A 15,440-nucleotide genomic window follows, 5' to 3' on the forward strand; every position below is an offset into this window, starting at 1 on the left:
AAACAAACACAAACAAACAAAAGTGGGAGTTTGTCACCAGCAGAGCTGCACTAAAGGAAATTCTAAGGCATCTTTAGGCAGGAGCCAAGGCTGAGGATGCCAGGAAGGAGGAGGGAGTACTCATATGTGGGAGACTGTAAGGAATGCTGTATCCAAGGGCAGCGATGACGTCTAGTGGGTTGAGTCAATGGAAGAATTCAGAAACTGGACGACAACATTCCAGGGCAGGAAGGAGTGTCGCTGCCAGAGCCCACCCCGGCTAACGAAGGGGAGGACAGGTGGGACATCTGGGGCCACACGTCCCAAGATCCAAAGGCAATGGGGAGAAGAAATGACCCAAAGCCAAATTCTTTCCACCGATGTCTTTTATTAATGAATGCAAAATACAGTACTGAGACAGGGCATGCATCACAGACAACAAGAAAGCAAGCTACAGAAACTGGGAGTCAGAGGGCCTCATTACATCTGAGGTAGAGCGAGGTGGTGCCGGGGAGCGGGACACTGGGGGGCGAGCACCGGCCCCACTCGGGACTACGGACCACAGGAGAGCTTGGGGGGGGGTCGGCCACACAGCAAGAACAGCTGAAAACGTTTCACATCCCTTCACCCATTCCAGCTCCCCTCTTTGTGGGCAGAGCTTCAGGGTTCCCTTGTCACCAGCTTGCTGGGGTGTCTCCACAGGACACCATCCTTCCCTCCAAGGGGCAGGCCCCACTTGCTCTCACCCGAAAATAAAGGCCCTTCATGTTGAACATGCCAAGGCTGCCATCCGGGGGGCTGGAGGCCGAGAGCATTAAGAAAGACCCTTTTGCTCTATAAAAATAGTTGCACTTTATAAAAGGGGGGACTGCTCATCTCAGGTGGGGAAGGATGTTGGCGTGAGAAAAACGTTCCACTGTGGTGGCGCGGGGGCGGACGAGACACGTGGGTTGGGGTCCCCCTCTTAGGCTCGACTGGGTTAGGTGGAGAGGGGTCCTTGTTTGCGGGGCGGGGAGGTTGGGGGTCAGGGAGGTGAGGCTGCACCCCTCGGGACCCGGTGTGTGGGGTGGCTGTGGCCGTGGCCGTGGCCGAGGCTGGCACGCGGCTGCTCAGTTGAGCAGGGTTCCATAGAGCTGGGCTTTCGTGAGACTGTCCTTACGGCTGAGCCCTGAGCCGCCAGTCCGAGGGAAGGCCGGCTGGGGGCTGAGGCGGGCAGCGGGGTGCATCTCTGGGGAGGCCTCCATGGAGCTGGGCTCCAAGGAGTCCCTGGAGCTGTGGGGGCTGTGCTCGGGCTCGGGGCTGCCGCCCGCTCCGCAGAGCTGCACCCCTAGCCTCTCCCGGTCCCCCTCGCCGGCCGCGTAGCTGGGCAGCGAGTCGGCTGGGCGGCCAGGGCTGAGGCTCAGGTCGCCGGCCGCCCGGAGGAAGCGGGACTCGGCCAGGTGGCCCTGGGAGAGGTCATCACCCTCTGAGAAGCTATCGGCCTTGTAGCTGGCATAGAGAGGGCTGGCGCGGCCCTCAGCCTTGTTGCCTGAGCTGCCCCCGCCCCCGAAGTAGCGGTCGGAGAAGTTGCAGGGAGATGCGCGGCCCGCGGCGGCGGCGGCAGCGGCGGCGGCGGCGGCCGCAGGGGGGGCGGCCGGGAAGGGGTAGGCGCCAATGTCCTCCACGCTCAGCGGCCGCCACTGGCCGCGCACATCCTCCCCGGCCAGCCGGGCTGACCCCGGCTTGGCCCGCAGATTCCACAGGTTGGGGGGCATCAGGGCCGGCTGGGGGCCCGGGGAGACCGGGAAGCGGAAGGAGTCGGCCGGGTACGGCGACACAGTCCGCGCAAACCCTGGAGCCACCTCGGCTTCAAGCGGGGCGGCCACCGCGGCTGCGGCCGCGGCGTAGCGCGGGCTGCTCTCATAGGCCGGGGGCGGCCTGCGGCCGAAGAGCTCATCGCGGCTATTCAGGTAGATGGCCTGCTGCGAGGCAGTGAGTGTGCTGGCCTGGGCGTGCTCCTTCTCCTCCGACGTGGCGCTGAAGCTCGAGTAGGAGCTGGATGTGGGCAGCGAGCCCGCGTAGCCCGGGAAGGCCTCGTGCCGGTAGCTGGCCGGGAAGGCGGCTGCCTCGGCCTCCTCCTCCTCCTCGGCCGCGCTGTCGGTGGAATTCTGGGCCCGCAGGAAGCCCACGTCGGCCACCGGCCCATCCACGCTGGGCCGCCGGTCACGCCGCCGCTCCTCGGGACAGTAGAGGGCCGTGTCACTGCAGTAGATGTCCTCCTTGTAGGGGGGCCGGGGGCCTGGCTTCTCCACCCCGTCGCGGAAGGTCAGGTCACGAGCCGAGGCATCTGACAGCTGGGAGGACAAGCTGCCAGGGTCAGGCTTCTCCAGCACCTTGGCAATGACGCATGTTGGGACGCTGTCAGCGTAGGACGGGTGGCAGAGTGGGGCGGGCAGGCTGCAGCCATGCTTCTCCATGTGCAGGCTCACGCGCTCCTGGAATTCCGATGGCAGCTAGAGTGGGATGGGCGCGAGGAGGAGGGGAGGGCAGGCACAGGGGTCAGAGTCAGCCCCGGACTGGCAGCTGAGACTGATTGACAGGCAGATGGACAAACAGGGATCTGCCCAGGACTTCTGAAATCGCACCAGCTGGAGCCGATGCCCAGGGCGCTGAATTTTACAAGCTCCTGGGATGTGCCAGAGGACCCTGGTCACCCCCACAGACCCCGGCTCACTCCAGCTGGGCCCCGCAGAGCCCGGAGGCTGGAACCAGGGGCTGACTTGGGCCCCTCTTGGGTCTCCCACCGAGGGGATGACTTGTTCCCCAGCCCCAGGGTCTCTGGGGGACACCCCCTGCCTAATCGTACAGCCTAAGTCCTCCCAAATAAGACAGACTCAGAAACAGATGCAACAAAGATTGAGGCCCAGGCGCCCAGCAGTTTCCGCATGAGCACGTGGGGCCTTGTGGGGGACGTCCTGCTACTGTTTGATCTATTTTGTGAGTGTATCAGGTGTGGCCGAGGCTCAGGGAGAGGGGACATGCACAAGGCCTGGGTGAGGGGAGTGAGTGGGGCCGGGGGGCGGGCAGCCTGGCTGGGGTGGGAGCACTAAGTCCTGTGCGCCCTGTGGCCTTGGCCATGTGACCCTCGCGTGACCCCATGTGACCCTTTCTTATCTCTGAAATGGCACTGTCAGTAACTGGGCCCAAACCAAACCACAGGGTTTCTGTGAGGCTCACACAGGGTCACTCGGCCACTGAGTGCTCAGCTGGTGGGGCCCTGGAGCAGCCCCCAGGCCCCTCCACCACACACTCAGAAAGGCCAGGACACGGCAGGAGCGAGGAGGGCCAGAGGGGCTCCGGCTCGCCCAGCGCCTCCCCTCAGGGTGGGACCTGCACGTGAGGAGCCCTGAGCGGTCCTGGGGGCAGCGGTGGGCCTGGCTGGGGCGGGGCTCACGTTACCTCGGACACCTTATGGACCCTGCCGTAGGTCTGGCTGCACTGCAGCAGCTGGGCCGCTAGATTGCAGTCCTTCCTATAGAGCTCCTAAAAGACAAGAGAAGCCGTTTGGCTCAGGCTCGCCCCTTGCCAAGGTCCCTGCCGCCCTGACCCGCGCCCAGTGGCCAACATGGACACTGGCGGGCAGAGCGGACTACAAGGTGGGCGGGACCAGGACCCTCTCCAGGCCTCACACTCCCGCCTGCAGAACGGGGGCCCACAGCTCTGACCTGTAGCTGCTGGTGCACGGAGGGCACCCTGCCAGGGGGTCCTGCTGCTGACCCGGGTAGGAACCTCCCACAAGGTGGGGGCAGTGGTAGAAGGGCCCCCGAAGTCCCCTGAAGTCCCAGAGGCTCCAGGCATGGACACCGGGCCTGGTATCCCTGCCCTTGGCCTCCCAAGTTTTTCCAAAGAGAAGTCAGTGGGGTGTGCCAGCCCAGCAGGGGGATTAGGAGTGAGCCTGTGGCCCCCACGGCTCAGATCCAGGCCTGGCAACTCGGGGTTGCTGCAGGGCCTGTCAAGGGTCAGGACAAGTGGGAGCAGAGTCTGTGTGACCCCAGGTCCAGGCAGGGACCAGCTCAGCCTCCTGAGCTGAAAACAGATGCAAACAGTAGGAATAGAGGGGATTTGGTTCCATCTTTGGAAAATCTCTGTTGCATGTGCCTGTGGCTGGGCCTTTGTTCTTCCCCCAGCCAGGGGGCCTCCGCCACAGGGGTTCAGGGGGAGTCCAGGGCCCGCTGACAGGCCCTGAAATCCACCTGCTCCCACAGTCTCAGCTCAGCCAGGACCAGGTGTCCTGCAGCTCAGGTGAGCTGTTGAAGGTGTAGGCGTGCCTGCCGCCCCCACCCTGGTCCTGGAGGCTCCCGCACCTCCACCTTCTGTACTGAGGTTGGTGCCCCCAGCCTGGCCAGCACAGTGGAGGGAACCCAGGTCCCCCTCTCCCTCAATGCATCCTTACAAGGGCTCACTTGGCTGAGAGCTGAGAACTGACCCCCTGTGAGGCCCCAGACTGGCTACTGCTGGCACCAGATCTGCCACTGAGTTGTTAACAGCCTTCTGAGCGCTGCCCGGTCCCGGGGCATAACCCCTGCTCTGCGTGCGCTGCTCCGCCATCTCCCACCTGCCGCACCTCCACTTAGATGTCCAGGGCAGGGCTCCAACCCCATGCTTCTACTCCTCCCCTGGGAGGCCCCAGCCCATGAGCTGGCAGGTCTCTCCTCCTGCAGGCTCTGACCCCTGCTGCCAGGCTGGACCCACTTCTTCCTCTCACATCCCACATCCCAAATCTTGGTCAGTCACTTTGGCTCCATCTTCAAAATATCACCAGACTCCAAGCCCCCCCTCCCACGGCCGCCATCGTGGTGGAGCCACCATCGTCCGTTGTCATCCGGATTGTTGTCTCTGCCTACTCACGGCCCCGTCCCCAGTCTGTCAGCACAGAGGCCACGTGAGCCCAGTAAGAGTGTGAGTCCAGTCAGGCTACCTCTCTGATCAAGAATCTTAAACTGCTCCCTATTTCACTCAGAATAAAACCCAGGCTCCTACAGGAGACGACACAGCAGGGCCTCCTGTCATCTCTTGGACCTCAGACACTGGGCCGCTCCTCCCTGCAAGAGCCCGCCCTGGTCTCTGCTCTTCCTCAACTTACCCAGCCGCACCTTTGCCGCGGCGGCTCCTCCTGCTGGAAAGGGACACCCCTCCCCGAGGCCCCATTGTGGCTGGCTCCCTGGTCTCCTTCAGGTCTTGGCTCCAGCACCCTCCTCCAGAAGCACCCTACTGACACTCGCCAGCCCTGCAGCTGGCGACTCCCGGCACCGTCCCTGCTGTATTTTCCTCTGCAGCACTGAGCACTCCTAACTCACTACAGAGTGTGCGTATGGGTTCTGTTTAGTGTCTGTCTTCTCCACTCAGGTGTAAAGTCCAGGTGGGCAGAGAACTTGTTAGCCTGTGTTGTTCACCCCGTTACTGTCAGAGCCTTGCAGGGTCTGGCAAGGAGCAGATGCTAATGAGTGAGTGTGTGCTCAGCCGTGGAGGGCAGCGGGGCCTAGCTCACCGGGGCCCTGGAAATCAGGACCCACGGGCAGCCACGTGGCTCTGATGCCCACTGGAAGGCCGGTGTCCTGAGTGGCCATGCCCTAAGCCTGGGGTCAGGAAGCCCTGCCTCGAACAGGATAATGTGGCCCAGTGCCCAGTGCCCACCCACTACCTCAAGTCCTGTTTCTTTCCAGCAAAGGGTCTTCAGGACACCCTTGGCAGTGTATCTCAGGGAGGGGAGGGCAGCCCTGTCCTTCCCGATTGCCCAGGTACTCCCTGAGGTCCTGACTGCCCTCACTCAGCCCTGGGCCCTCCCCTTCAGGGTCAGGATGGCCCAACACTCACATTGTCCTCCGACAGCTTGTCAATGGTCACCTTGGCCTCCAGCAGGTGGCTGTTGAGGGCAACAATCTCGTGGCTAAGAGCTCGCTTCTCTTCCTCGTAGTGCTGGCCCTGGAGTGTGGGATGGGCAGGAGATGGTCAGCGGTCAGCTAAGGCTTGGGGCTCCAGCCCAGTGGTTCCTTCTGGCCTCCTGTATCAGCCCTCTTGCAGCCGATAAAGAGGTGTTTGGAGGCCAAGGGATGCAGGGCTAAGAGCAGAGACTGACCCAGGTTCCAATCCCGCTCCGCAGGCCACTGCCTCCCTGAGCCTCAGTTTTTCATCTGCACCTTGGGGACAGTGATGTCTTGCCCCCTGGGAGTCTGGGCTGAGGACTGAGTGAGGATGGCTTGTGCTTTCACTGCACAGATTGGGAAACTGAGGCTCAGAAAGGCAAGGGTCCTTCTCCAGGGTCCCAAGAGGAGCCAGCCCAGCCCCAGGCCTGTCTGCTCTCTGACAAGCAAGCGGTGAACACCTGCTTGTGATTTTTCTAATCGTAAGCAAACTAGAAAGAGAGGGAACTCCTCTTTCAGTGAAAGGGGAGTTCCAGAAGCCCCCTTGCCCCACCTTGAGGGTCAGATCTAGAAGCTTCTCTTTAAAGTCAGAGGGGACCGCGGGGGCCCCCGTCACCATTCCTCTCCAAACAGATGCCTCGCCAGGTCCCTCCCCATTTGCTGCCCGGGGGAGGGTCTTCTAGGATTTCTGCCTGCCCTACGTTAGGCACCAACACGGTCTCCTTTATTCCTCACAGGAAGGTGTGTGTGGGGAGTCCCCGTGAGAGGCAGAACCCCAGGGCCTGAACTCGGGCCTGCGTCCTCCCAGGTCTGGGGTCTAGGCTGGCCCGTGAGCTGGGTGCCCATCCCCAGAGCATGCCCCTCTCCCACTGCCCCACTCACACGCCTCTAGACCCTGATGCTGAGGCTCACTGGGCAGCCCTGAACCTACAACTCCCTTGTGTTGAGAGCACCCTCCTGTTCGGGGCAGAAAAGCATGGGACTGGCCCAGCCCCAGGGGTTGGGGGGGGAGGGGCGGAAATGAGGCCTGTGGCCCAGCTCTGCAGAGGCAAGAGGATGACAGTCAGGCCACTGGCCTCCACAGCGGTTCCAGAGCTGGGGGCCCAGGGCTGGGAGTGCTGGGGTAGGGTGGGGCGCGCCCTCACCATGCGGTACAGCTTGTCCTCCAGCTCCTGGTTGATCCTTTGCAGTGCCATGTAGTTGCTCTGAATCCTGGAACAGAGGCAGTGAGGTCACTGTGTGCCAGGCCGGGCCTGCCCCTCCCTGTGGCCCTTAGAGCCACACAGCCCACTGAAGGCTGAACACAGGCCCCACGCCGGTCTAACTGCTCCTCTGCACACAGAAGGGAACATCTGCTTTAAGCTAACTTTCCTGGGCCGGGGCTGAAGGCCCCTGCCGATGAGATGGGGAGGCTACTCACAAGCGACTCTGTCGGGTCCTCACTCAGAGCCCATTAACGCACATTTTACACACAGTCCTTACAAGCCTGGCTAAGGGGTTGATAGTTCAATAGCAGGTTAGCAGGGAACAGACTATGTGATGGGCCTGGGGTGAGTGGTGGAGACACACAGTGAATAAGACATGGTTCCCCTGGAAGAGGCTGAGGGGGAGTCAGGTGTCGGGTGGGAATCCACTGCTGCCCTGCGCTGTGACGGTGGATGGCAGTGTCGATCCTCATGACCACCTGTGTGTAGTGTTACTGCCCTTGTCTTGCCAATGGGGAAACTGAGGCTAGAGGTGCTTAAGTGGTAAGGGACAAATGGCCCGACTGGAAATTCAATGCTCTATAAATATTTAAAACTAACCAAGCCAACAGCAGTTTGCGTTTTCTTTACATTCTTCCTAAAGGAAGGCGGGAAAGTGTGTAATATTTTTTAGAAAAATATCCTTTTTATGTGTTTAATGTGCAGAACGATGTCTGCAGAAGTTTCGTTTTTAAGGGAGAAATTGCTCAGCGACTTGCACACCTTGCCTGACACTTCACTCGTGGCTGTGCTTCTCAAGGGAACTGTTCCTAAATGCTCGTTCATCTCCAGGGCCAGACATTGCTTTCCTATCAGAGACCCAGGCAACAGTGGCTGGGCCCCTGGTGGACCAGTCTGGGTCTGGAGACCACTGCTTCTGTGTCAAGCTGCTGCCCCACCAAATAAACACGAGACAAGGAATGAGTAGTGGATGGAGATGTGCCTGGGCGGGAAGCCTGTTCCTGGCAGTAGACAGACCCAGGTTCGGCTCCTCATTTGGTAGCTCTTGGCACAAAGTGGAACTTTGGAAAAGCTTTGTCCCCACTGATCCTTGGACTCCCCGCCCTCAAATGGGGTTAACAGCTCGGCGGCCTGCCGCCGGTCCCCGGCCCCGCCCCGCCGCCGGTCCCCGGCCCCGCCCCCGTACCTGCGCAGCTTCTCTGTGACCTTCTCCAGCTCCTCCTGCGCGCGGCGCAGCTCGATCTCCAGGTAGTGGCGCGTGGAGTCGAACTCGGTCTCGAGCTTCTCGAGCTTGTGCGTGGTGTAGGACAGCCGCTTGCGCAGCTCGCCCTTCTGCTCCTGCAGCGCGCTGCAACGACACGCGGCGGCGGGCCGGGCCGCGGCGCTGAGCTCGGGCGCGGGGGGGTGCGCACCGGGGGCGCCCGGCCGCACCGACGCACGCAGGCGCTCGCGCACACGCACCGCACACGCGCCCCCCCCCCCCCCCCCCGCTCGGGCGGCACTGGAGGCTTACAGCCTCTGGGGTCAGGGTCTCTGACTGAGCAAGTCTGGCATAGGGGTGGGGGGCGGGGGGAGTGTCTGGGGCGGCTTAAGGGACCCTGGTTTGAAGAGCGCCCTTCAGCGCCCAGTCGCTCGGTCTGGGAGCCGACCTAAAGACTGAACAGCTTACCGAGGCCCCCACTTTTGTTCCTCCACAGTGCTGGGTGCGGCCGCTGAGGCCCAGAGGGGGCAGTGCCACACCCTAGACCTGACCTCCCGTCCCAAAACTGGCTGTCTGGCCCCAGCAGGCTGAGCGACTTCTGGGCCGGGGAGAGGATAGACCCCGATGCCTCACGCCTAGGCAGCATCCATCGCAGTGTCCAGCTAGCTGCACAGAACATCAGATACTCAGAAAACTGGCCTGCTCATGTCTTCCTTCCTCCAGGAAGCCTTCCAGATCCAGGCCTGGCTCTTGAGGCTCTATTTTCCCCACAGACTGAGGGTTCCTCTGGGACCCCAGGATGCTGAGTCCCCAAGCTCAGGAAACAGAGACACGGGATGATTCACCCTCCGAGCCACATGCCATCAATTCACTTGAGCTACAGTTGGGCACAAGGCAGGAGTGGCAGATGTGGTGGCCACACCCACAGGACTAGCCATGAACTCCATTAGGGCAGGGGCCACAACCGCTTGTTGGCAGCCACCCAGCACCCAGAAAGCACCTAACCACGTGCTGACCTGAGGCGCCTTTCCTCTGACTGGCTGAGCACGCAGCGGGGGCAGAGAGGGGAGGACTCACCTTTAATAGCCGAGAAGGCTGATTCTGCAGGGAAGGGACAGCTGCGCGGTGGGTGAGGGGCACCAGGGGAGTTCTGCTGAGTGTTAGCCACAAGTGGAGCTAAGATTCGAGCTGCTGTTCAGTGCTTTGGGTGTGCACCTGGCCCCCGTCACCCCCTGAACTTGGTCCTCGTCTCCCCCTGAACTTGGCCCCCGTCACCCCCTGCGCTACAGTCCCAAAGAAGCCCGGAGTGGTGCAGCCCAGCCCGCAGGTGAACTCCTGCCTGGTGTCATGGGGTGAACAGGGGTCCTGCAGTCACACAGACCTGGCTCTGGTCCCCGCCACACATCCCCAATCCACCTCTGACTGTCCCTATCTTGCCCAGTGGACACAAAGCCCTGGTTCCAGAGAGGTGCCCAGGTTGGAGTGAGGGCCCAAATGGGCCAATTGGTTGCGGAAACAAGCACAACTTCCCCCAGGGGACTATCTGGAGCCAAGACTTTTTGGATGGTAACTTCTGGTGGGTTTGCTGTGGGCGCGCAGGAGGCTTCCCCCACCCCCTGGGGCAGAGTGAGTTTCAGTCTTGGCCCTGTGTGTAAACGACACATGTTACCATAGGTGCACACCCAGCAAACCTCGATTAAGCATTCCTGGATTCCTGCCCAGGTCTACATTTTTAAAAATAAATAAAAATGAAAAATTGCCTATGTTTTGAGAAACTCAGGAGGGGCAGGTCCTCCCAAGAGTTGGCCCTCAAGGAAGAAGATGCAGAGTGACAAGCGAGGGGGGAACCCAGTGGCAGAGTGCCTGCGGCTGCCTAGACAGGTCCGGCTGCCTCCTCCAGGCAGCACGCCTGACTGCCTCGCCCTGAGCGCCCTGCAGCTACAGATCCTAGACTGCCCTGGTCCAGACCCTTCTTGCCAGTGGGTTGGTGAGCTTCCTAGGGGCTTTCCTGCATCATCCAGGGCCCTCTGCAGGCGTGGGGGTCAGGTGTGGGGGTGGAGCAGCAGCCCCTGAAGTCAGTTGTCCTGCTGGGGCTGCAGGTCCCTCCACAGCCCTTAATCACAGGGTACAGGTGGGGTCTGCACCCTCGGGAAGAGGTGAGAGTGCCCCTGTGGACACTAGAGCCCCTGTCCGCCACCTCTCAGAGCCAGCACCCTTCCTTCCTGGTTGTTGGCTACCCTGCAGCCACAGCTTAGACCCTGCCACACGCACTGTCCACTTCTAAAGTGACCCAGTTGTACCACCCTGTGACCCTCTGCCCCCGTCACCGTCCTTCCTTCCTCTCCTGCCCTGCCCCTCCCTGTTCGGTGCCTCACAGCAGCCAATAAGACAAACATGGCCCCCGCCCCATGGAGCTTATAGTCTTGAGGGGAGACAGACAGTGAACAGGGGAACAGGTTCATCAACGAGGCGCGTGTAGGAGGAAAACATGGCAGGGCTGCGGGTGGGCTCCGAGCAGAGCCGGGCCCCCCCGGGGGGCGTTTGGGCAGGGACCGCCCGCTCATGAGGCAACCAGCTTTATCCAGCCGGCCAGCCCCAGCCTCAGTTTACCCTTGGCCTCTGGATGGCCCAACAGACGTACTGAGCGGCTCTGTCCCACCACCCCTCAAATACTGTGCCCACACTCCCTGAACCCCTCACATTCACCCACCAGAGCAGCCCCCGGCCCCTGACTCAGCCCCTCCCGGTCCCTGCTCATTGCTGCAGGCCCCAGGGCCTTGGCCCTGGACGCAACTCCCTGGCCCCTCAGTCGCAGCAGCGCCCGCCCGGTGCCCCACCGTGTCTCTCCACATCTCTGCTGCTCCAGCTCCGTGGCCCAGGCCGACCCTTGCCCCCACTGCACATCTCAGGCTGAATATCCTCCACACCCAGCCACACACGACCTACCCCCGGCCCCATCTGCAGCCTGGGCCTCTCCCCAGGGCTCCACACCTCATGTCCAGCCGCCCACCTCTCTCTCCTCCCAGATGGCCTCCAGTCACCTCATGTCCAGTGCACCCAGTGCTGACCCCTCTCTGCCTTCTGCGCTCCCTACCCCTGCGAAGGGCACAGCTATGCTCCGTCCCCTGTCATGCCCAGTCTTGTTCTCACCCCTCAGTGCCTGTCACCAGTCCTGGCCATCACCTACTCAGGAGCTCTGGCTGGTCCAAGAAGGGCCCTGGGCTGGGCACCCTGAGATCTTCTGTCACCTGGGTGGTGCCACCATCCTTTCCTGGCTTTCTCTCTCAGGGTACTCATCCAAGCCCTGCCTGACCTCAGTATGCACATCTGTGAAACGGGGATGTGTGCACCCCCACAAGACAGCACCCACCCTGGGTCATCAGAACCACCAGGGGATGATGCCAGAGGCAGCCCCCATTAGGGGTTGCTCAGGAGCCTGGGGCTTGGGGGCTTCTGCCTCCTCTCTGTGAAGTTGGCGTGGGCCAGGTGTCTGGAAACAACCCCTTAACAGAAGCACAGGGAAGGTGTGAGAGTCCTTGATGCCCTGCCCTCAGATCAGGGCCCCCCTCCTGCCTGGGGTGGGGGTGGGGGGCTCCAGAAGCCCTGCTCAGACTTCAGCCTGGAGAGGTCATCTAGATTTGACCTGTGTCCTGGCAAGTCTGATCTAATTTGGCAGGGTGTGTGTGTGTGTGGGTGGGTAGGTGCTTCTTGGTTCCCCAATTGCCCTTGGGAAGCCCCTGGAAGGCTTTCCCACCTTCCAGGGAAGAAAGATGAGTTCCCTCGGTAGAGAGTGGGGCCTGGAGGAAGCCCACTGCCTTCCACCAGGAGCCCCTCCGGCCACTCAGTGAAGGTCAGAGCCCAAGGGCTGAGCCCTTGGCTGGGCTGTGTGGGCAAGAGGGCCTCCCCTCCAAGATGAAGTGCCCAGGAACAGCGGCGAGGATGCGCTGGCAGCCGGCACCTTCCCTTCTTTGGGCCTCTTCTCAGGGGAGTTGACGCAGACACGGGATGGACGTCTGGGGACAGATGCGGAGACACCGAGGAGCCGGGGAGACAACAGGTGTGTTACCTGTCCCAGAGCGAGGGCGAGGACCTGGCCAGCCGGCCCTGCAGGACGCGGGGCTGCCCAAGGCACGAGGGCACCCAAGGGCTGCGCAGCCTGTGGGCGGAGAGGACAGAGCTGCTCAGAGCGGGGACCTGGGCTGCGCTGGGCCCGCCAGGGCATGTGGTCTCGGAGAGCTGGGGGGTCGCCCCCCCTGGTGGGAGAAGTCCCTGTTATCGGGGGGTGGGGGTGGGAGTGTAGGAAGCAGGGAGGGGCTCCCAGCCGTGCACCTGCCTGAGCTCACCGGTGGCACCGAGTCCCACCAGTGGAAGGGTCCCCACCTACAGGCCTTCACCCGTCATCTCGGCCTCAGAAGGGAGTCCTGGTGGGCAGGCACCCCCCAGCTCCAGACCCCTGCTGTCTGGCTACCGTTCCTTTCTTGCGGGACCCATTGGTCAGAGAGCCTGGGAGGTGGATGGAGGGACAGTGTGATCCTAGCCCCAACCTCTGTAGGAAGGTTGTGATGTGCTGATGTGTGTGGACAGTTGGTGGGGTGTCCTGGAGGCTGTGGGACCTAGTGGATGTTAGGGGTCCAGGACAGGACCCGTCCTGCGACCCCTTCTCACCAGTTCTGCTCATGGCCTGTCTGCACTGGGCGGTGGGTGGGACGGACGGGTGTGGCCCGACCCAGCCCCACAGCACTGCCCTGCTGAGGGGCAAAGAGATATACATCAGCACTGTAGCCACGCGTCCGCTTGGTCATCACCCCTCCCTGGGGTCTCTCCAGGGACACTCCCAGTGGCCTTGCTGGCCCTGGAGCCAAAGCGGAAATCTGATGGGAGGATGCTGCCCCAGATGTCAGGCTTCCAGAGAACACCTAGCGAGCGACACGGTCAAGCGTGTGTGTGAAGAGGAAGAGCAGCACAACCCCACTTACAAAATAACTGCATAGCGATGGCACCGCAAAACCACGGAAGGAAAAGAAATGTTCATGTTATTACGGGTGGGTGGTGAGATTCTAGGCAATTAAAATGTTTTCTTTTATACGTTTCTGGATTTGTGGTATTTCAACTACAGTAGAACGAAAAATCAGAAAAAAATTTACTAAAGATCAATTTTGCCCCCTCCCTCCCCGCAAAAAAGGTTTACAGTGTTCATTTGACAGGCTGGCGGGTGGGGCATGGTGTGGGTGGGGCATGGCAGGGGTGGGGCCCTGGGCTGTGAGCTGCACATCAATCACCACCTCTGTGAGCTCCCATTGGCTCATCTATGCCCTTGGTCCTGGTCTCCAGGGCTGATCTGCTTGCCAGACCCAGGACACGGTGGAGAGGGGTGGAGGAGGGGCAAGTGGCTTGGTCGCTGTTCGAACCGGACTTTGGAATTCCAGACCCAGGGTCCACCCTCGGCCAATGACCCCAGTGCTGCTAAGTGAACAGAGAGCAGGGGCAGGATGGGCCGGTTCCTGTGGGAGCAGCCAGAGACCCAGTCTGCCCTTGGTGGCTGGACTGAGGCCATCGATTCCCAGGGCATTCCACCTCCCAGCCCTTGCCAGCCAGTCCCCACCCAAGAAGGCCCATCCACAGGGGGCTCCTGGCAGGTGGGTTCTCAGAAGAGTGGAAGGGAGGCTGGCACCCTGGGGGAAACTGAGGTTCAGGGAAGGGGTGGGGCTTGTCTGGAAGCACGGGTAATTGGGGGCATGGCTGGGACTTGACTCAGACTCTGCCTCTGGTCACCTACAGGGCACTGATCACTAACAACCATTCTTATTTTGACGCAAATTCTCATTTACAGCCTGTGGCGGGGGAGCACCTCTTCCAAGAGATAACCCTGGGGCCCAGAGAGGTTAAGCAACTCTCCCAAGATCACACAGCAAGTCTGCGGTCAGGATGAGATCCCCCTGATGCCTGTGATGCTGTGCTGGGCACAGGGGAGGAAGGACAAATGACCCTAGGGGTCAGGGGGACATCCTTCCCTGCTCTGCAGTGTCAGCGTGGTTATTGAGGGCAAAGATGCTCCCTGCCGGGCCAGCAGCTCCCAGCTCTGGTGGGCTATGGTGATGGGGTGGGGCTGAGCTGAAGGAGGGTCTGCCTACCAGCTCCCAGGTGCCAGGAGCCCCCAGTCAGGCAGGGCCCCGCGTCCCTGTGGCACCCCCATGACACGGCCCGTCCTTGCACCCGCTTTCTGAGCTCAGGCTCCAGCCCCGGCCCCCACAGTCATGCTCCAGCAACACCAAATTGCTTGTCATTCTTCACATGCTGCAGGCAGCTTCTCATCTTGGTGACTTTGTCCCCGTGTCCCCTCTACCAGGATGGCACTCCCTCCCTCCCACTCAGGTTAACTCCTCCCCATCCAGGGCCTGGTAGGGGACCCTGACACCCCAGCCTGCCCCGGCCTGCCCCGGGTGGGGACCAGTTCCTGCTCCCTTGGCAGGGAGCATTATCGGGGCTGAGGCGCTGTACTGTTCATCGCTGTGTGCCCTGTTCCCAGTTTCCTGCTCCACGTGGGCGCCCCTTGTCCAAACTGCAGGTCACGAAACCCAGCCAGACCGTGCCCCGCCTCTGGGCAAATTCCCCGAGATTCCTCACCCCAAGTCTCTGTCCCCTCAGACCTACTGCTGCCCACCTTCGCCCTGCGCTGGCTCCACTCCAGCACGCTGGCCTTCAGGCTGGGCATGAGTCACCCTGACCCCCTTCCTTCTCACCTCTGGGCTTTTGTCCTTACTGTCCCCTCTGCCAGGAGCCTTCTCTCTGGACTGTTTCTGGGCCCACCCCTCCTCCTCCCTCAGGCCTCAGCCTCCGGGGACAGCCTGCCTTCCCCTAGCTGTATCTCATTCCAGAGGGGACAATGACTTGGTTCCCTGACGGCCGTCCCATGGGACCCCCTTCACCGACTGTCCCCCATGCCCAGCGCCATGTCCACACAGAGCCGGTGCCCAGCAGCACGTGTTGCATGAACAGCTGCAGAAACATGTGGAGAAGTGGAGCTGTTCTTGTCCCGGGGCTGCAAGGTCTGCTGTATTTTTATATCCCCGGGCCGACTTTGGGGTTGGATCAATGGGGGTGGCCAGAAAAGCCCCCAAACTCTCCTTCCTCCCCTGCAGTTCCAGTGAGGAGTGG

The 15,440-nt window shown here is 61.6% G+C and overlaps 1 protein-coding gene across 14 annotated transcripts in view; it reads right to left on the reverse strand.

The window, feature by feature from the left end:
* Positions 1-347: 347 nt before the first annotated feature.
* BEGAIN (brain enriched guanylate kinase associated) overlaps positions 348-15,440 on the reverse strand; it is a 46,478-nt gene continuing 31,385 nt past the window's right edge. For 11 of the 14 annotated variants that reach the window (XM_032482635.1, XM_032482631.1, XM_032482634.1 and 8 more), the window contains 6 exons: positions 12,352-12,441; positions 8,271-8,432; positions 7,025-7,091; positions 5,833-5,940; positions 3,418-3,501; positions 348-2,471 (listed from right to left, as the gene is read on the reverse strand). In XM_032482635.1, the coding sequence (XP_032338526.1) occupies positions 1,089-2,471; positions 3,418-3,501; positions 5,833-5,940; positions 7,025-7,091; positions 8,271-8,432; positions 12,352-12,441 (1,894 nt within the window). In that variant the 3' untranslated portion in view covers positions 348-1,088. The remainder of the gene's footprint in view (positions 2,472-3,417; positions 3,502-5,832; positions 5,941-7,024; positions 7,092-8,270; positions 8,433-12,351; positions 12,442-15,440) is intronic. The other 3 variants (XM_032482644.1, XM_032482643.1, XM_032482645.1) reach the window with 1 other exon arrangement.

This window comes from Camelus ferus, chromosome 6, assembly GCF_009834535.1.
Source record: "Camelus ferus isolate YT-003-E chromosome 6, BCGSAC_Cfer_1.0, whole genome shotgun sequence".
In the NCBI taxonomy this organism is placed as follows: Eukaryota; Metazoa; Chordata; class Mammalia; order Artiodactyla; family Camelidae; genus Camelus; species Camelus ferus.